General features: G+C 43.2%; 1 protein-coding gene across 2 annotated transcripts in view; it reads left to right on the forward strand.

The window, feature by feature from the left end:
* plcd3b (phospholipase C, delta 3b) overlaps positions 1 to 21968 on the forward strand; it is a 104907-nt gene that overhangs the window by 80407 nt on the left and 2532 nt on the right. For both annotated transcript variants that reach the window (XM_079852052.1, XM_079852053.1), the window contains exon 14: positions 7538 to 7673. In XM_079852052.1, the coding sequence (XP_079708178.1) occupies positions 7538 to 7673 (136 nt within the window). The remainder of the gene's footprint in view (positions 1 to 7537; positions 7674 to 21968) is intronic.

Here is a 21968-nt window from a genome sequence, read left to right on the forward strand (position 1 = left end):
CGGAGGTTGCACCCTACTGGCGAAGGGTGCGATCGAGAATATCCCTCCAGCCGAAATGAGGTCCGGGCTTTACAGCCCATATTTCATTGTCCCGAAGAAATCCGGTGGGTTATGGCCAATCCTGGACCTCCACGTTCTGAACCGCTCCCTTCACAGGCTACCGTTCAGGATGCGACGGCCAAACACATTTTTTTGTGCGGCCACAGGATTGGTTTGCAGTGATCGACCTGAAGGACGCCTATTTCCATGTCTACATTCTACCTCGACACAGACCGTTCCTACGGTTTGCTTTCGAGGGGCAGATATACCAGTACACGGTCCCATTCGGGCTAGCCCTGTCTCATCGCGTCTTCACGAAGGTCGTCGAGGCAGCCCTTGTTCCTCTACGGCAGGGGTCGGCATGTAACTTTGGCCGCGGGCCAATATTTTTTTTAGCCAGTAGATGGCGGGCCAGCTACACAGAGTAGGCCTATGGATACAAATGAAATATTCTTATATAGGCCTATAATCGCGGAATATGATGGGTCCGTCACCGTCCGTGGACCATTCGACTTGTTTTTCCATTATTTATTTCCTGAACTAAAATGGACTCCTGATGAAGGTCTTGTGACCGAAACGTTGTGCATTAACCCCCTGAGGTCGGCTATCGCGCCGGCGCGATAGGCTCGTTTTTTTCCGTATGAGTGCAAAAAAAATAAATTAAAAAAATATTAATTTTTATCTTATATGCTTGTGGTATACATCAATCGATCCTGTTTAGTGTGTATTTCTTTTGTGTATGCTCATAATAAAAACAAAGTGTTGTGCTTTTCGCCAAATAAAGAAAAATAAACATGATGCGAGTTCTGCCTACTCTCCGTCAGTGAAGTCAATTCTGAAACGCGTCCGAAAATGAACTGTAACTCAGCGAATACTCAGTCAAACAGGCATACAGTCACACAGGCATGAAGCTTGAATTCTCTTCTTTTAAATGAAGTAATTTTTATAAAAAACAAATATTCACAGTTTATGTAATATGTATGCAAAGAGAGAGATGTCAGTCGTTCTCATCTCAGCTAATTAAGTTTTAATGTGCTCCGCCCACGGAGAGCGCGCGCGCTATTCAAACGCAAATGTGAGGCGATCCAAACAAACCTGTGAAATGCCCACATCAGCTGGATAACACACACCGCGAGTTCACTTTCAGACTTATGTACTTTACGATGCTGTGAGGAATAATACTATCTTGATAATAATCCTGCAAAAATGTACCTCAGAAGTTCTGGAAGTATCATTTCGAGGAGCAAACGGATCCCGCTGAGGAATTAGGTCAGTTCTGTTTGCTTTGTTCTAATCGGAATGAATGAACGCAAAGATGCGTGCTGTTGTGGAGCTACTACAGCTGGCAAAAATACTGTTTATGAATCGCGTTTCTATGAATGAATGAACGCACAGATGCGCGCTGTTGTGGAGCTACTACAGCTGGCAAAAATACTGTTTTAATATGAATCGCGAATACAAAGAAAGATTACACTGGAAATATTGTTACAATTTTAAATGTTGTTGTAATTGTATAACCTTAAAAAAAAAAATATATATATATATATATATATATATATATATATATATATATATATATATATATATATATAAGGATAGATGTAAACAAAATCTTAAAAGGTCATTATGAGCCTTCTCTTTAAATAATTTTATTATGCTTTATTAGTGACACATTTGGGAAGAGAATATATTCCAAATCTGAAAATACAGTATGAGAACAATTAACTGCACAATTACTAGAAATGTTTACCTTGGATATTGTACAATTTGCAAGCAAAATTTGTGGAAAAAACAACAAACCAGTTATATATTGTCCTTGCATTCTTGTGGCTCAGTCACACACCTGAATGAAAGGCTCATTACGTATGCAGCCTCATTATGCGGGCCCCATTGACTCCGCAGGTGTGAATCAAGCCCACCCGCATATGGCCTTTCCAAACAAAAAGTGTTTTACAAGATTTAAATCAATGTATTGTGTTATGTGAATGATTAGGCAGGATGATTTTCACATAATTTTGAAGAAAAAATTCTAGGCAACGTCATCCATTAGTCAAAAGTCTTATTTACATATATTTAGAATGTGTTTTATGGCCTTATTTCAGAAACTTTAGTTTTTTGTTTTTGAAAAAACCATGCATAAACATTATTCTATCAAAAATACAAACATGTACATGCAAGTTGTTCACATATTATGGTAGCCCTGTTTGTGCTAAATAGAGTGGATTTACACCTTTGCCATTAATGTTTATAAGCAACTGAAAAAAGCACAAATGTCAGGGCATGTCAGAACATCTCAAGGACCCCAAAAACCCCTCAGACCCCAGAGGGTTAATAAAAAAATAATTTAAATTGCAAGTTAAGATAGTGTGCGGGAGTTCCTTATATGTTGAAACGACCTATCTGGCCTTATTATCCTACGCACCTATTACTTACAGGTGTGCGATGGAGTTCGTGCACTGAACTAAAATGAAAAAACTAATAACGACGGGTTTTCTGATTTTCTGATTGTGCTCAGATCAAAAATAGAAAAAAATAATTACTGTATTAGACAAATTTTAATTTTGATTTTTAATTTTTAATTTAACACCTTAGGCATATATCAAGGAAATCATTTTAAACAGATCAAGTAGGCTACTTTTGTGGTAACAGATTACAGCCATTTTAATAAAGTTGTGAATAGCAATCATGCCTCATTCGCTTATAGTCCGACTTTTGAACTTTATTCCTTTTTTTTTTGTATTATTTATTCGGGACACACTCATACACACCTAAGGTTTAAGGAGGTCTGCGCGGGACTGTTTTGTTTCCGTCCCGCTCCCACAAGGTTCTATTCAGCAACCGCTTAAAATACACTCTGTGTTCACCCGCTTTATTTCCCGACCTGACGGGTCCGCAAAATTTAGATCTCGTTTCCATAATCTCACATTCAAATGTCTCTAATGAAAAGGAGATTAAGTAGCCTATAATAATTATAAATGCTATACAAAAAATTGTGTTCATGTCAATAAATATTAGGCTATTTTAACATTGTAGCCTACTGTCAGCAGAGAAAACAAATGCCACAGAAAAAAATTATGAAATATAAATAACATAAATTAAATAGGACAAAGCCTATCACTCAAATTTCTAAGCAACATAAACGAAAATCATATTGCCCCACTGGCAAATTAAGTAGCCTAGGCTATTTTCTGCCGAACTATTTCAAACATCCTTGCAAAAAAAATAATGTTGTTGACTGACAATGGTTTCCAAACAGCTCCTCAGAGCTAGGTGTAGGCTACAGAATTATAGGGCTGTACCAGAATATTCGAGTATTCGAATATTCGTTCGGTGGGTTGGTATTCGATTTTCAAATTTGACATTCGAATATTCGTTTTAATTTTTTTTTTTTTTTTTTTTTTTTTTTTCACACCTGGCATCCCCCTAGAAACGGTTCCCATTCGCGCTTGAATGGGGCTGTCATGCGTTTTCTCAGATCGGATAGTTCTCTCTGATTTATCAATATGAACAATGAACACATAAATGTGTTTTTGCAAAATGGATATGAATCCGAACTTCAAATCCCGCGCTATAGGCAGATGTAATGGAGTGCACGTCACTAGCAACAGATAAGCTGCATTTTACTGATCGTCAGCTAAAATGTCTAAATCAAAGACCGCAATAAGAGAGCGGCAACAGCCCTGGTAAGATCATTTCGGTTCTTTACTTTTAATGAAGTTGATTGTGTGTTAAAGCATCTGCGACCCACTTTCACTTTGATTTGCGATAGTTTGCACGTTGGCTTGATGAATAGATGCTGATCTGCGGTGACGCGTGCTGTAAGCGTCGTCATATCTGGCTATAACATGATATAAAACACGCTCTCACACGGTTATTTTTTTAGCATTTTTGGGCGAAATACAATACTCTTATTTTAGAGCGCAGAACAGCGGAGTTTGTATGGGCAGAAGTGCATGCCTGAGCTTGTAGGCTATAAGCTGCGTTGCTTTGACATTGTGGAAATAGAATAGAAACAATATATTAGCCTACCCTTTACTGTGTCAGTAATTACTGTGCTGCTGATTTCTGATTTGAGAGTTATTTGTTACTCAGAAAAATATTAGGCTGTGTTTTGTATCACTAGTGCAGTGTCCGTTCTCGGAGCCCTGCGCGCGCTTCCCGCTCGCGCTGTTCTGTATTAAAAGTTTATTAATTCTGAACGTGTCACGTCTCGCGTGTCTATATTGCACCAAATGTGACACTGCACTCGTGAAGTCGATTGGATGAACGGTTCTAAATGCAAGATAAATAATCTAAATGCAAACAGACAGACGCATAGAGATTCCTGCCTTTATTAGAGAGAAGAATATGTTCAGCCCCCTCCCTCCGAAGCTTCGAAAATTCGATGTTAATTCCTATCGAAGCTTCGAAGCTCAAAAAATGGTATTCGGACCAGCCCTACAGAATTAAGTGCGGATAACTGTCAAAAGATGTCGGGAGTGGACTATTGTCAGTCAGACCGCACGCTCCGTCCAAAGTACACCACAGTTCCGACTGCAACCGTCTTTTGACGCGCAAATGGAGACAAAGTGGTCAAGCGTATAGACGCGAATTTGTGAACGCACCGTTATACTTTAAAATTTAATCCCGCACCGCATGATTCCCTATGGGCGTTTCACACAGTGAGTTTGCGGCGGTGAAATCGCCGCGCGACTACGGCTTTTCTCAAGTAGTGGAAGAGATTTGTGCAGCATTTAGGACTTCCAAAATAATCCGGCGGGCCAGAAAATATTGCTGGCAGGCCAGTTTTGGCCCGCGGGCCGCCAGTTGTCGTTCCCTGCTCTACAGGAACACGGGGTTAACATCCTGAACTATCTCGATGACTGGCGGATCCTAGCTCACTCTCGAGACCAGGTTTGCAAACACAGGGATCTAGTGCTCCGGCACCTAGCTCGTCTGGGCCTTCGGGTCAACTGGGAGAAGAGCAAACTTTGCCCCGTGCAGAGGATCTCTTTTCTCGGTATGAAAATCGACTCGATCACCATGTGCGCGCAGCTTATGAGTGAGCGCGCGCAGTCACTGCTGACTTGCCTCCGTCAATTTGAGGGCAAGAGTGCGATTCCACAGCAACGCCGCTCGGGTTGCTTCATATGAGACCGCTTCAGCACTGACTTTGTGATCGAGTCCCGAGGTGGGCATGGAAACACGGCACGTTCTGAGTTCCAGTGACTCCGGCCTGCCGTCAGACCTTCACCCCGTGGACGAATCTCAGCTTTCTACGGGCCGGAGTGCCCTTAGAACGAGTTTCCAGGCATGTGTTGTCTCAACAGATGCCTCCACCAAGGGTCTGGGGCGCCATGTGCAATGGACATGATGTCGCGGGCTCCTGGGCAGGATCCAAGCGCCTTTGACATGTCAATTGCCTCGAGTTGCTGGCTGTACGTCTTGCTCTGCACCGCTTCCTTGCGCTGCTCAGGGGTCAGCACGTACTAGTCCGATCAGACAATACAGCGACAGTAGCATACATCAATCGTCAAGGTGGTCTACGCTACCTCCTCCTAAGGAGTCAGAAGCATCAAGGTCGTTTCCAGCCATTATATCCCGGGAGACCTGAACCGTGCTGCCGACGAGCTATCACGGCTTCGGCCTCTACCTGGAGAATGGAGACTCCATCCCCAGACGGTTCAGCTGATCTGGGATCAGTTAGGGGACGCACAGGTAGACCTGTTTGCCTCCCACGACTCATCCCATTGCGATCAGGGAGGACGAGGAGCAGGTAATTTTGGTTGCCCCTTATTGGCACAACCAGACCTGGTTCCCCAAACTTGTACTCCTCGCAACAGCACCTCCCTGGCCAATTCCTCATCAGGTTCCTGAGAGGAGCGAGGAGACTGAATCCTCCTCGCCCTGCTCTCGTTCCCTCTTGGGACCTTTCAGTGGTGCTAACTGCCCTGCAAAGTGCTCCCTTTGAGCCTTTACAATCAGTGGAGCTTAAGTTCCTGTCAATGAAGACAGCGCTCCTGGTTGCATTGGCCTCCATTAAGAGGGTAGGGGACCTGCAGGCATTTTCGGTTGATGAAGCGTTTCTGGAATTCGTGCCGGTCTACTCTCACGTGATGCTGAGACCCTGGCCTGGATACGTGCCCAAGGTTCCCACCACACCCTTTCGAGACCAGGTGGTGAACCTGCAAGCGCTGCCCTCGGAGAATGCAGACGCAGCCTTGGCACTGCTCTGTCCAGTACGCGCCCTCTGTGCTTACATAGACAGAACACAGTGTTCAGGACCTCAGACCAGCTCTTTGTCTGTTATGGTGGGAAGCTGAAGGGAAAGGCTCTCTCCAAGCAAAGGATGTCTCACTGGTTAGTGGACGCCATTGCTTTGGCTACCAGCAGCAAGGTCGACTCGCCATGGGCTCTAGCGCATAGCGCCTCGCTAACAGACATCTGCAGAGCTGCAGGCTGGGCGACACCTAACACATTCGCGAGATTCCACAATCTCCGAGTGAAGCCAGTTTCTTCTCATGTACTCGCTTCAACCAGCCGGTACTAGATTCTGCTCAGGTGTCTTCGCTTGCTTGCCATTCCTCTCCACGGACAGGATACGTGCGATTATTCTCCTCAGGTGAGCCTCCCCACAGGCCCTGAGTTCCTCCAGCGCTCGACGCCAACACCAGAGTTATGCCACTGGCAGCTTTCACGCTTGGCTAGGTGCCTCCATGTGCATGGTTCCCCCTCTGGGCGACCCCCACGTGTGCATTTCCACTGTAAGCCTCTCTGAGCATGTGTCTTTCCCTCTGCAAGCCACCTTGCCACCCCTGGGGTTGAAATATTCCACCTACGGCTGGACACCCCAGTGATTCCCCATATGCATCCCCCTCCGGGTCATATGTTTATTCCTAAGTCCCGCCGTATTCCCACGTTACGTCTCCCTGCCACTTCCGCTGTACCGCTGGAACGCCGGAGTTCAGTCTTGGCTCCTCAGCTAAGAAACATATCTGCATGTTGCCAGCGTACTTCCTTATATACCCACAAGGTGGGGCGGACTTATTCTATGCAAATTCCGCAGACCCATGGCATTTTCTTGCCATTGGCTCGTTTTGTATACTCGAAGGTGAGAGGCTTTCTAAGCAAAATTCGTCGTCAATGACGTAACGTCTCCGTTCCCTACCCAGGGACTTTCAGGAGAGGGAACAAAAGAAATTACAAAGTTATAATCATATAATTCAATAAATCATGTTTTAACCTTATGAAAATTGTTTTTCCTTTACATCATTAATGTGTTTGATATAGAAATATGCAAGCAAAAACAATGTTTGTCCCCAAAACACTGCTTGCATACAGACAGCTGGCCTACTCACACTCAACTCTGCAAGACCATGCTGGTGAACCAGCTTCACCAGCTACGTTTTGCTTGAGAACAGAATATGCTGGTCCACCAGCTAGACCAGCTCTATGCTGTATTTTTAAGCAGGGATGTTCTTCCTGGTAAAATCATAATCATATATTTGTATTGTTTTAGGTGATTTCAGCCCAGCAGCTACCTAAACCTGACAAAGAAAAGCTCAGCTCCATCGTGGACCCTCTTGTATGGGTGCAGACTTATGGGGCTCCCATAGACAACAACACAAAGAAGACGCACCGCATTGACAATAATGGTACTTCTGAATTTTTTTGACATTTATTAATTATACACCAATGAGCCAAAACTTTATGACCACCTGCCTAATATGCTGTTGGTCCTCTGCCTGCTGCCAAAACGGCGCCGACCCACTAAGGCATGGACTCAACAAGACCCCTGAATGTGTCCTGTGGTATCTGGCACCATGTTAGAAGAAGCAGATCCTTCAGGTCTTGTAGGTTGCGAGGTGGAGAGGTGCATGGATTGAACTTGTTGGTCCAGCACATCCCACAGATGCTCAATTGGATTGAGATCTGGGAAATTTAGAGGCCAGGTGGCATATTACAGAAATATCTAACTTTAGAATCTTATCTTATCTGTTTGGTAACCATGGCAATTTCAGTTAGAACCTCATTTAGAACAAAAGCTATAACAAAATTGCATTTCTTAAGTGCATAATCTTATTTTAACTACAGATAGGAAAAGGGTAATACAGAAGCATCCTAACTCCAAAAAAAATTCTAAAAAGTGTCTTAACTTTAGTGTCCTAACTTCAAATTTATTTGAAAGCCAACTCTAAAAATCACATAACAATAGCTCTCATTTATTAATGATACAAGATGAAGACTCCCATGAAATATACTGATAGGCTTTGCCTTTTCTACCAAGCTTATCAAAACTTCTCTTTCGGCAGCACTTAATTTAAAGCACACCTATTTCGTTTCTCCATTCTCTAGCACTTACTTCAAAGCAGCTGCTTTTTGCGTTGTTGTTTGCTTGGTAACAGACCTGAAAGTTGATTACCGAACACGATGGAGCGGTTAAAGATTTCCTACAGATAAGATGAGATTTTGTAAGATAGGATAAGAATCTTAAATCAAGTTAAGCTTCTGTAATACAAATTTGTGAAAAATCCTAAATTAACTTGTCAGATCTTAACTTAAGCCTTAAGATAGAAAGGTTCTGTAATACACCCCCTGGACAACACCTTGAACTCTTTATCATGGTCCCTCTTGTGGTCCTCATTTGGGAGTCACACTTGTTGTCTTCGCAGTCAAAAGTGACCGGACACCTGAAAATGTAAAACTCATTTATAACCGTTGCGTACAGACAAAAGTCACATTCATTTATATAGCGCTTTTAACAATATAGATTGTTTACAAAGCAGCTTTACAGCTTTACTCATTTATAACCATTACATACGCACAAAAGTCACCTTCATTTAAATAGTACTTTTAACAATGTACATTGTTTCAAAGCAGCTTTACAGTGATAATTGGAAATGAAAGTAACAGAGATTGTTTTGGCTTTACAGAAGCTCTAGAATAAAGTTATTGTCCAGCTAAAGTTAGTTTTTATTGATTCACTTCCGTTGCAAAGATCTTTAGTTATTAACTTAGGGGCCGCTTACACGACACGTTCCAACAGAAAACCCTTAACGCGCTCCGGCCTGCTCACCCGCACAACAAAAGTGCCTGGCTGCTCGAGAATGCAAACCCCGAAATAGGTTCCAAGGTGCAAGCCCTGAAAAAATAGGTAAAGGGAAGGAGAAGGGGGCCTTCACAGGGAAGAGACTAGTTGACACTTCAGGACTGCGTTGTCATCGTGTCCAGGCGCAGGTCCTTCATCAGATCTGGATACGGCGGACTGCCGTAAACCTCAGGATAAACAGAGACTAATATTAGCATAGACGCCATTCTTTTTTTATGATTTAACGAGTACATCAGGATTCATGGGGAGTGTTCTCGGTTCCAGCTGACCTAATCTATGCAGCCTAACATTGAATTATAGAAGTTTATAATGTGTTATGTGTATGCTAGGTCAAAAAGATGTGTTTAAGTCTAGATTTAAACTGACAGATTGTGTCTGCTTCCTGCACAATGTTCGGAAGACTGCTCCAGAGTTTTGGTGCTAAATAGGAAAAGGATCTACCTCCAGCAATCAATTTTGATATTCTAGGTATTATCAACTGGCTGGAATTTTGAGGTCGCAATAGACAAGAAGGACTATAATGCGTTAAGAGCTCTCTCAAGTACTGGGGAGCTAAAACATTTAGTGCTTTGTAAATAATCAGCAATATTTGTACATTTATATGATGTTTAATAGGGAGCCAATGCAGTGTTGATAGAACTGGGCTAATATGGACATACTTCCTGGTTCTAGTAAGAACTCTAGCTGCTGCATTTTTTACCTGCTGTAGTTTATTTATTAAGCGTGCAGTGAAACCATCCATAAGAGCATTACAATAATCTAGCCTTGATGTCATGAACGCATGAACTAATTGTTCCGCATTTGTCATTGAGAGCATATGACGTAATTTAAATATATTATTAAGATGGAAGAATGAGGTTTTACAGATACTAGAAACGTGACTTTGAAATGAAAGATTGGTTTCAAAGAGCACACCCAGGTTTCTAACCGATGACGGAGAAGATTTGACAGAGCAGCCATCAAGTGTTAAGACAGTATTCTAGGTTATTACATGAGGAAGTTTTTTGTCCAATAATTAAAATATCTGTTTTTCAGAGTTAAGTAGTAGGAAATTACTAGTCATCCAGTTTTTTATATCAGCTATGCATTCCGTTAATTTTGTGAATTGGTAAGTTTTGCCAGGGCACGAAGAAATATAGAGCTGAGTATCATCAGCATAACAGTGAAAACTAATGCCATGCTTCCTAATGATATCTCCCAAGGGTAGTAGAGTGTACAGAGTGAACAGCAACGGTCCTAGTACTGAGCCTTGTGGTACTCCATACTGAACTTGTGATCGATAAGACATCTCTTCATTTCTTTCATCTCTTCATCTACAAACTGATAACGGTCAGACAAGTATGATTTAAACCATGCTAATGCAATTCCACTAATGCCAACATAATTTTCGAGTCTATTTAAAATAATGTTGTGGTCAGTAGTAAGTCAAATGCATCACTAAGATCAAGTAACACTAATAGAGAGATACAACCATGATCGGATGGTAAGAGCAAATCATTTGTGACTCTAATGAGAGCTGTCTCAGTACTATGGTAAAGTCTAATTCCTTACTGGAAATCCTCACAGATACCATTTCTTTCTAAAAAGGAACATAGTTGTGAGGATACTGCCTTTTCTAGTATCTTTGACAGAAAAGGTAGATTCGAGATCAGCCTGTAATTGACTAATTACAGGCCGATCAGGCCCTGAAAGAGGCGTACGCCACTTCAGACGCACGAGTTGTGAATTATAAAAACAAACTTGATGGGAAAATGTACGCACCTGCACGCAAACTCTGACCCATATGTACAAACATTTTGGAGATGGAGCAGTTTGGCAAAACTGATGGTGAGCTGAAGGTACTGACGGCAGATGCAGGAAAACCACCTTAAATCTTCATTAGGAGTCCTAATCAAACAGTGGCATGTTCACAATAACAGTTTAAATAAATAAAAGAATAATTTAAACTATGTTTTACAAATGATATGGTCACAAACAGGTTGTGTAAACACACACAAAGAGGAAGGAGTGTAAACAGGTAATCTTTAAGAATCCACACAGGTTAAGTCCAACATAGAGTTAAAGGTCCCATTGCATGAAAATTTCACTTTATGAGGTTTTTTAACATTAATATGAGTTCCCCTAGCCTGCCTATGGTCCCCCAGTGGATAGACGTTTTGATGGGTGTAAACCAAGCCCTGGGTATTTTTGAGAAAATGAAAGCTCAGATGGGCGAATCTAGAAATCTTCCCCTTATGTCGTCATAAGAGGAAAGGTCACCTCCCCTTTCTCTTCTTTGCCCGCAAAAAGAATTTGGGCCACCCATGAGAAAATGAGCTGCGTGAGCGCGATATTGGTTTTTCCTTGAGAGACATCATGGCTTGCAAATGAGTGAAGCATGGCAGTTGCTCAGTGTTTGGATGTACAAATGAACACAAAAGTATTTTTATAGTTTCTTCATCCGAGCCTCTGAAGAACCAGTGGGTTATGTGAATTTCTGATGTGTAATTGTTCAAGTTCAGACAGATAATCTTTCTCTCAAAATCGTTCAATACTGTTTATGCATCAGTAAATCAAGCCAGTGACTAAACGATCAACTTCATATCGTTTCTCTTAGTAGGATGAAAATAATCTTACTTAAACTGTGATTAAAATATATACAGAAAGCGATCAAAGATCAATCCCTTTCCAATCGCCCAAGCTGTCAATCACACAGCACGAGTTTATCTGGACACTTGCCAAAACTCGTTATGAAATCAATGACGCTGTTACACTGCACAACGAAGCTCTTACTGTACTTACCTCATGTTTGCATTGGTGAAATTATTAGTGAGAGTGTAGAAACTGCGCTGCAATGATAAGATCTTCATTCACGCGTTTAATAGGCTGTCATCTGCTCAATGCTCATCACTGCAACCTTTTATGTGATGGGAATAGATCTAAATACTTAAAAAACTTCTCACGATTCGTTAATCCCGATAGCTGTAATAGTAAAAACGTACAATAGATGTAGGAGTAAAAGTTTCCGAGAGAGTTCCACATGTAATGCTAGATATTTCATATGCAAGCATGTCAGCTAATCACATCAGTGGGCGTTTACACTGAAGTCTCACTGCAGACACACCCCTTCAAACAGAGCGTTCAAATCAGAGGCTAAAATCAGGCTAGGAAATATGCCTTTTATTTCTAAATTATAACAACTTTTGATCTAAAAAACATACTAACATTATAAGGGCACCCCAGGAAACATTCTAAAATAATAAAATAATCCATGCAATGGGACCTTTAAGCGATCCAACACAACCATAGTATAGACAAGACCAGACAAAGACACACACAGAACTGAACTTGAATAGAGATGATTAGTGGTCGACCGATATGGGATTTTTAATGGCCGATGCCGATGCCGATATTGAGAAAGCAATCTGGCCGATTGGCCGATATGAGGCCGATACAATACATGTGAATACAGTAAATGAGAGACAAAGAATATTGGTGAAACTAAATGAACATTTATTGTACATACTATTTATGCAAAATTCTTTTTGCAATAAAAAATATTTACTAAGAAATTAAAAAGTAAACAAAAAGGTAAGGTAACACTTCAATAAGTTTTAGTTTTAGTGTTTTAGTGCAACTTCTTGTCTGCTTTAATATTTACAGTCATTTTTTCAGTCACATAAATAATTACTGCTGCTTACTGCAGGTTACAAATAACATTTATCATTAATGAACCAATCGAAACAATATTCATAAATTAATGACAAAATAGTATGTGAGATTACATACATTTTATGTACAACATAGTTAAATATAAATCTCACATAGTTTATTTACACTATTTACTTTAAAATAGTTTAAATAGTTCAACCTTTTTTTAAGGTTGTTTTACTTCAAGTATATTTAAATAATAATGATTTATGTGTTTAGTTTTGCTTGTTTGTTTCTTTAAAACGTTGCAAGCCATCACATGTATTTGCATGACATACATGAACATATGAAAATGTATACTACACACGATATTACGGATATATATAATCATGGATAAATAAATACAGTAGATAGTGAATAACATTTTCAAGGATTTATTTTCAAACGTAATATTATTACATAGTGTTCTCCTCTCATCCACCTCACGCGACCAACTGATCTGTAATGCACGCGACCCAGCTTTTCCGTGCACGCGAGTCAGTCCGTTGGAAAACAGCGTCTAGTTTAAATGTAACCCGAGAACAACGCGCGTATCTGAGGGACAGCCAGTTACAGGATTTTTGACTGTTTGTGAGGTAAAATGTTTTCAGTTTTGTTTGAATTCGTTTATATCACACATCTGTGACCCCCACTGGAGCTACCGCTGGGCTGCGGATCTGACATATCACGGTACTTTGAATAGACTCTGCTGCACGCCGGAGTGTTTTTGTGTGTAACACAATGTAGCGTCAGGTTAGAAAGCGAACGCGAATGGTCATTTACTGTGTCTGTCAGATGTCTGTTTCACTTCTACGTGGCTTGTTTTACGGTGCTGGGCGGAGCAGAGCGAGTGTATTCAGTTCATTCACGCTCGCTCTGTTCGCGTCAGTGGAAAAAAGCGCTAATGCACAGTCACAAACTGTTTTGAAATATATCGGCCAAACGGAAAGATTTATCGGCCGATGCCGATATCTAAAAAATTCCAAATATCGGCCGATATATCGGCCTCGGCGATATATCGGTCGACCACTAGAGATGATTAATTAGAGCACAGCTGAAACTAATGAGTGTCCATTACAACAAACTAACTAAGGAAAAATGGTACTGACTAAAAACAAGAGTCCATGTGGTGCCAGAGTGTGACAGGACGCCCCCTCCCAGAAGGCACGTCCTCGCGCCGTGGTGACGAGGAGGCAAAGAGGAGGAGATGGCAAATGGTTGGCAAAACAGGCAGAGGACACAGGAGGAGGTTTTGGAGGTGGACGGCCGACCAGGAGGAGGCGGAATACAAAAGTCCAGGGTGGTGCAGTAGGTGGTAAAAGCCATAGAGGAGCCTTGAGCAAAGGAAGAAGGTTACTGACCCAAGCCACACTTGAGACTGTGCCCCATGGCACAGGATGGAGGAGCCATGGAGATGTTGTCATTGATGCCACCATGAGGACGACCGGAGGTGATGTCATGGAGGAAGGAGCCCACCGCACAGCCGGAGAGCCGATGTAGCGAAGGGACTCTGACGATCTAGACGGCTGCAACGTAGCCGCAGTGACGACCCCCTGAGATGGTGGTAGGGATCCGGAGGGCTCCGTCTCGCCTGAGAGAGGGAGGAGCTGGCCGAAGCTGAAGGGGTGGAGGGCCGGAGAGCAATGACTCAGGTTGAGCCGACGTGCTGAGGGAGTCCGGTGAGGCTGAATGGCCGATGGTCACTGCCGACAAGGAGGGAGGAAGGAGGGCCGGTGCAGGAGCCAGGGCGATGGGTCGAGTAGGAGTGGAGCACACAGAGGCAGAAGGCGGAGCCTAGGGCTTCCCATAGCCAGGAAGAGATGGCCCCCAGCAGTCCCAATGTGGATCCTTGCCACTGAGAGGAGGTTGAGGTGAAACTGAAGGGCTGATGGGAGGCAGCGATGACTGGGTGGCAGGTGTGGCTGGGGACTGGAGAGGGGCTTGGAGAGTGATGCAAAATCCAACAAAAAATAAAGTTTCAAATATTTTGGAGAGGTGGTGGGAGAGGGAGGTTGGGTGGGACCAGAGAATTAGAGACATAACAGATTCAGATGGTAGCAAACTGGGCAGAAAGTTAACCTCTCCAAAATCAAAACAGTTTTCCCATGTGCTTGCCAAACACTCAGGCCGTTTCTCAATATGCGTTCTTGTCTGTACTTGTGTTCTTGTGGACTTGTGAAACGTCATCAGTCGCTGCCCAAGTACTGTCCCAATACACAAGTTTGCATTTTGGCAAGAATGGTTAAAAATCCCAGAAGTGTTCTTGACACGCCCATTTTACCGAGGATGTATAGGTTGGTAACTTGTGTGAACTTGACGGCAGAAATATCCCAGCATTCATTTCGGCATTCGAAAGAGAGGCAGGTCAATACAGCAAGTCGTTTTTCTACAATTTCGTACGCTATTTCATCACTAAATTCGCTTCTGAGAACATTTGATGCGAGAAATCAACTGTGTAGATTTCAAATATTGGCATTTTTACGAAAATTTATGGCGAATCGAAAATGTGCTCAAAGGTTTTCGGAAGTGAGAATCTCCATAAGCGTAGCTTTATTGTTATGCATATACATTACATTGTAGTGTACAGTTGTAGAGTAATCCCTTGAGCTGAGGGTAGGCTTGGGCTTGGTCAATAATTCTCGTTATGTTTGGGTACTGCAAACAGCGTCTGTGCGGGGGTATTATTGTGCAATACCAGCAGCGTTCTATGTGTTCGTCACCTTGTGAGTTCATTCTTCCAAGAACAACTATCAAGAGCGTTCTCCCCAAGAACACAAGTCCGTTCTTTGCATTCTTGGTTTTGAGAAACACCCTCACTCTCAGTGGTGGGAGGTTGGGTGGGGCTCACTTCCATACCCTCATATTCCACTAGCACTCCCTAGGCCAGGGGTTCCCAAACTTTTCCATGACAAGGCCCCCCAAATACCACTAGGTTCTGGCCAAGGCCCCCCTTTTGCAGGATGTGTTATTGAACCCATCAACAATACTACAGCAAATGTAGAAATAAATAAATAAAACATCTTCCACACACATTGAGTTTGACCTGCCGATACAGATTTTAGCCGATTCCGATTTCATTTTTTCTAACCACTTTACAGCACACACAAATATTTATTTTCTATATATATATATATATTTTTATATATATATAAAACACCACTTTTACCCAAACTGATTAATAATAACAAGTTTAAATGGGTAAATTTCTTATAAATATTTTTGAGTCTTCATTTTCTTTTCTGACATAGCCTACTCCAGTTCTTGTTAAAACACACTATACATGCAAATTATGTGCATTTTAGGTTCTTTTTGTGTGAAATCATATTTATTTTGTCCATCAAAAGTGTGCTTTCACTTTAATTGAGCGTGAGCAGCGCAGCAAAAATAGACTCGGCGCCGAAACCCTCCGCTTCACTACTGCTCACGCGACGCTCCTGCTTGACGCTCACGTGCTGTTCCTGCCTGCGGTGTGAATGCACTTACTGAACATGCATGCCGAAAACAATTCGCGCTGCTCACGCGCCGCTCGTACTTGCGGTCTGAAACGGCTGTAATTCACAAGGTTTCCTACATGTGCATTCCGTGTGGTGTGGTGTGGTGTGGCGCAGTGGATAAGACACATGCCTTTGGTGTGAGAGACCCGGGTTCGAATCCACTGTGCGACACCAATGTGTCCCTGAGCAAGACACTTAACCCCTAGTTGCTCCAGAGGCGTGCGACCTCTGACATATATAGCAATTGTAAGTCGCTTTGGATAAAAGCGTCAGCTAAATGAATAAATGTAAATGTAAATGTAAATTCCGTGTGCACGTGTGATGTTGATGTTGCGCAATGTTAATCATGCGGCGCCCGAGTGCATTTGACCAATTCTGGTCACCAGCCAATTAATCAGTTAATCTCTAAAAGATTAGCATTAAATGTATAATGTTCAGATAGGCTATGCAACAAATTATCATAATGCTATTTCATAACAATACTCATATTAACAAATATTTTACGTTTTTTAACTCTTGTTCTTTCCGCTTTTTTTCAACTTGCTGCGGCCCCCACTTTAAAAACCCCGGCCCTAGGCGACAGATAGTGCTCACACACCTGGTTAGGCATGCGGTGCTTAGGCTCCTTGGCGATGTTCAGCTCGGTCGCTCTTGTTAGCACTGGCCAGCGGCAGAGTCGCTCTCGTTGCCTGCGGTGGGCTCGGGGTGCCGATCTCCGCAGTGTGGGTGTTGTTGCCTGGGCATTGGGTAGTTAGTGGGGCTGGTGTCATCGTCGACAATGTCCACTGTGAGCAGTAAATCACAGGACACCAGCACCCACTCTACATATTTGGTGAATATGCATATGCAAATGATATGCAGATGAGGATATGCATAGTAAAACTAGGCGTTGTAAGCTTCATATATAGTTATTTTGGGGAGGAGTTGCATGTGCGCACAATCTTCCGCAGCCTGGGATTTATAAAGGGAATTTTGCGCTTTATAAGTCTGATCATTTTGGGGCGTACGCCATTTTTGGCTTTTGGGTGCATGTAGACTTTTAGTAAGGATCCTATGCACAGTTTTATAAATGAGACACCTGGTGAGAGCAAAGAAAGAAAAACATGTAATTCTATGGTGTAACCACTAGATGCTAGTATAGCTATCTACAGAGAGGCTTGTGAACTCCCTAGTAGTTTTAAGACAAAATGAATGAAAGCTTTAGTGTAAGTTCTGCCGGGAAGACTCAATTGTTACGTCACTTATTTTCTCATCTATCCAATCATGTTCTAATACTTGTAGTATAAAAGATCGGTACTTACACATGTCTGAGTTCGCAGATGCTGACGCTTTCATTCACCTCCATCCTCCCCACCACCACCAAGATGGTTCCTTCCCCTCCATCCTCCCAACCACCACCAGGATGGTCCCTTCCCATACCTCACAGGGGGTCGGCTGCACCCCTGCCTTCATCTTCAGGCAGGAAATGCAGAGTCCGTACCCTTGGATTGCGAGCTACAAACTTTATATCATATATTGCTTGCTGGGCTGTTAATAAATGTATAATTGTTACGGTATTTATTCTCCCGGGTCTTTCTGGTAGAACTTACTTTTAAGTTGTGGATTTGAACGTATTTTTAGAAATTCTCAAATACTACTTTTTGTCAAGTGTTATATATATATACATTGAAATTTTGGTGTGACGTTATTACTACGGATCCGGGCCGTATCCAGATCAGATGGTGGACCTGCCCCTAGACACGACCACAATGCATCCCTTAAGTGTCAGCAGAGATTGTGAACTAGACTCTCCCCTGTGAAGGCCATCATCAACACGACAGCCATCGGCACTGATCCTCAACAAACCCGTCTCCATACCGTGTGAAGACTCCGATCTTCAACCAGATGGAACTGGATAATTTTCTGATTGTTGCAATCTGACTTCTGACCTAAAATGCTGCCTGAATCATAATCATACACTATTCGTTCGTTGGCCAGAGGAGAACTGGCCCCCCGACTGAGCCTGGTTTCTCCCAAGGTTTTTTTTTTTCTCCATTCTGCCACCTAATGGAGTTTTGGTTCCTTGCCACTATCGCCTTTTTCACCTTTGTCACCTTTTTTCACCTTTGTTGCTATTTGTAACGATCACCAGCTGGAGTGCCTTTGAAAGCCACCAGAGGGCTCTCCACACCGGACTATCATATTCACTCACAGACTACATTTCCCATCCTGCATCTTCCTTAACTGATTACTCCATACACCTGCACTGCATTACACACCTGCACCTCATGATCAAACATCTATTTAAGCCACACTTAAACAACACTCAGAGCGAAGTCTTGTTTCACTGTTGAGTGCATGTCTGAGCGTTCCTGATTTTCCTTGCCTACCTGTGTCTCGACTCTTGCCTTGCTGAATCTCTCTGATTGTCTGCAGCCTGCATAGTGACCCTCTGCTTGTTTCTGGATTCCGTTTGCCTGCAGCCCGGCCTTGATCTCCAGCCTGGTTCTCGACATGCCTTTGTTTAACCCTGAATCTGTTGATGCTGAATCTTATCTTTGACTGAGTCTTTTATTTAAGAAATTGTTGCACTTGGATCTGCCTCTGTCATCTCAATCATAACAGAAGACTTCGCCAAAATGAAGATCCAGCAACTATGTCTACTCTGTCTGCTGCAGTCACCGCTCGAGCTTCCCTGCTCGCCACGCATCAGCTCCAGCTGTCTCGACTGACCTCAGTAACAGAGGAACTGCTCAAGGCTGTTCAATCTCTGCAAAAGTCTGCTGTGGCTTCATCTCCAGCGTCAGCATCTCCTGCACCAGCACACGCTTCCGAGCCTCTGACTACCGAAAGTACGAACCCTCACCTCGCATTCCCCGAAAAGTTCACTGGAGATCCTGGTAAATGCAAAGACTTTTTTTTCAGATGCTCTCTGTATTTCACCCAGCAGCATTCGCTTTATCCTACTGATGGCGATAAGATCGCCTTTGTTTGTTCGCTGCTCTCTGGCTGCGCATTGGATTGGCTCGTCGCGTTCTGGAAAACGGATGGATCCGCCTTCCCCTCATTCGAGGTATTCATGCAGCACTTTCAAGCAATGTTCGATGATGTCCAGGAGGGTGAGGAAGCGGAGAAACAAGCGCATCGCATCAGACCAGTCAAGCCTTCACGTTTCGTCATGCCTGTGCAGCCAGCTCTTCGCGTCGGCACTGTCCGGACCGTGCCTCGCACCGGATCCTTCGAATCCATGCTCCACGTCAGCCCTGCCGAGCCTGCGCCCCACGTCAGCCCTGCCGAGCCTGCGCCCCACGTCAGCCCTGCCGAGCCTGCGCCCCACGTCAGCCCTGCCGATCCAGAGACTGTTCACGTCACGTCTGCCGATCCAAAGACTGTTCACGTCACGCCTGCCGATCCAGAGACTGTTCACGTCACGCCTGCCGAGCCAGTGTCCCCGGACAAGATGGCCGCCACCGCCAAACCAGTGTCTCAGGACAAGATGGTCTCTACGCCGAGCCAGTGTCTCAGGACAAGATGGCCGCCGCCGAGCCAGTGTCCCCGGACAAGATGGCCTCCGCCGAGCCAGTGTCTCAGGACAAAGATGGTCTCCACCAAGCCAGTGTCTCGGTACAAGATTGTCTCCGCCGAGCCAGTGTCTTCGGACAAGATGGCCGCCGCCGAGCCAGTGTCTCCGGACGAGATGGCCGCTGCCACTGTGTCTGTCCCTGTCCCTGAGCCGGTGTCTGTCCCTGAGCCGGTGTCTGTGTCTGTCCCTGAGCCGGTGTCTGTTCCTGTGCCATGGCCGCCTGAAGGGTCATCTCCGCCCTGGCCTCCTGAAGGGTCGTCTCCTCCCTGGCCTCCTGAAGGGTCGTCTCCTCCCTGGTCGCCTGCACTGCCTGCTCCTCCCTGGTCGCCTGCACTGCCTGATCCGCCCTGGCCATCCGTTCTGCCGCATTCTGCAGGTCCTTTTCTGCTCCACGGACCTGGCCCTCCATCCCACCCCCGGATCCGCCTCCGCTCCACCGGGGGGGGGGGGGGCTATGTAACGATCACCAGCTGGAGTGCCTTTGAAAGCCACCAGAGGTAGGGCTGGACGATTTTGGAAAATAATCTAATTGCGATTTTTTTTTTACCAATATTGCGATTGCGATTTAATATGCGATTATTTTTTAAGCTCTTTATCTTTTCTATTTTTCAACAAAAACAAGCAATAAATCATTGTAAAATAGGGAAGGGAATCTTTAGGCACCTCATGAGCCGATACATTTTTTTTCTTTAATTGATCTTATTAATAAAACTTAAAATATTTAATTACATAATTATAAGTAGGCCTACTTATAATAATTACACATTAAAAAACTAAATTAATGCAATTACATGTTAATAATTTTAACAAATATAGCTTCAAAACAAATAACAAAGAGGGAAAAAATATTACAAGCAATAAACAAAGAGTGCTTTCAGTATTTAAGAGTAGGCTGTCTGAACGTGTTCATCTCTTTTGAAATTATAAGATGTGGTTTGTCCTGTTTGTTTAATAACTGACTGTGTCACATTACCGGTAAATTCGCGTCATAAAAGCATTTTGAGATGTAAACGTACATTTAACCACGTAGACTCGCTCACAGCCGCATGCTCAAATGCTCTTCGCAAAACGCACGTGAGTATTTGAAATTGAAAGCAGCTTCTGTCGGTGATTTTCATATTTTTAATATATAAGCCAACTGCATTCCAAGACATATGATGCCTTCGTAGAACATTTGTTAGTAAAATACCGGCAGGCGAGACCGCGCACTAAATTACTGAAGTAACATCACGCAGACCGCGCGTATCTCATATCTTGCGCAATGAAGCCCGCGAATGTCCTTGTAACTCGCTTCAACTTTTCCGAACTTTATTAAAGATTATTTCTCGTAAGGTTCGAGTGGTGTCGTGTGTGTGTGTGTGAGAGACAGAGGAATTAGAAGCAAGCAGAATACGGTTGTTTATAAAGCACGCGCGTCGTACACGTCTGTGTTTAAAACTAAGCTCAGACATATACAATACAGAATCGTTGGAGAGAATCTATAACACAATATAACATAAATTAAACATAAACTGTTATTTCCTGTAGCCAGGTCTATATGTGTCGCGTGCCAAGTTGATGCTTCATCTGTAAATCAGACTGGTTACTCTCGCGTGTCACGTGACCAGACTATAATCGCAGCTTTGCGGTTTAAAAAATCGCATTTCATCATATCGCGATATTATCGCAAATGCAATTAATCGTTCAGCCCTAACCAGAGGGCTCTCCACACCGGACTATCATATTCACTCACAGACTACATTTCCCATCCTGCATCTACCTTAACTGATTACTCCATACACCTGCACTGCATTACACGCCTGCACCTCATGATCAAACATCTATTTAAGCCACACTTAAACAACACTCGGAGCGAAGTCTTGTTTCACTGTTGTGTGCATGTCTGAGCATTCCTGGTTTTCCTTTTTCTAATTTCAACATCTTATTTCAGTCTTCTGACTCATTTTTGCTGTATGGTTATAGGCCTACCAGTTCTTTTGTGTGTGTGTGTGTGTGAGTGGGTGTGTCTGTTTTGCACTCTTGATGTTTAGAGTATAACCCCTTCCTTGCTGTCCACTTTTTACTGCATTGTGGTTGAATTATTGATTTTATTTGACATATTTTTTGTGAATTTTTT

Source organism: Squalius cephalus, assembly GCF_949319135.1.
Source record: "Squalius cephalus genome assembly, chromosome: 19".
Lineage (NCBI taxonomy): Eukaryota > Metazoa > Chordata > Actinopteri > Cypriniformes > Leuciscidae > Squalius > Squalius cephalus.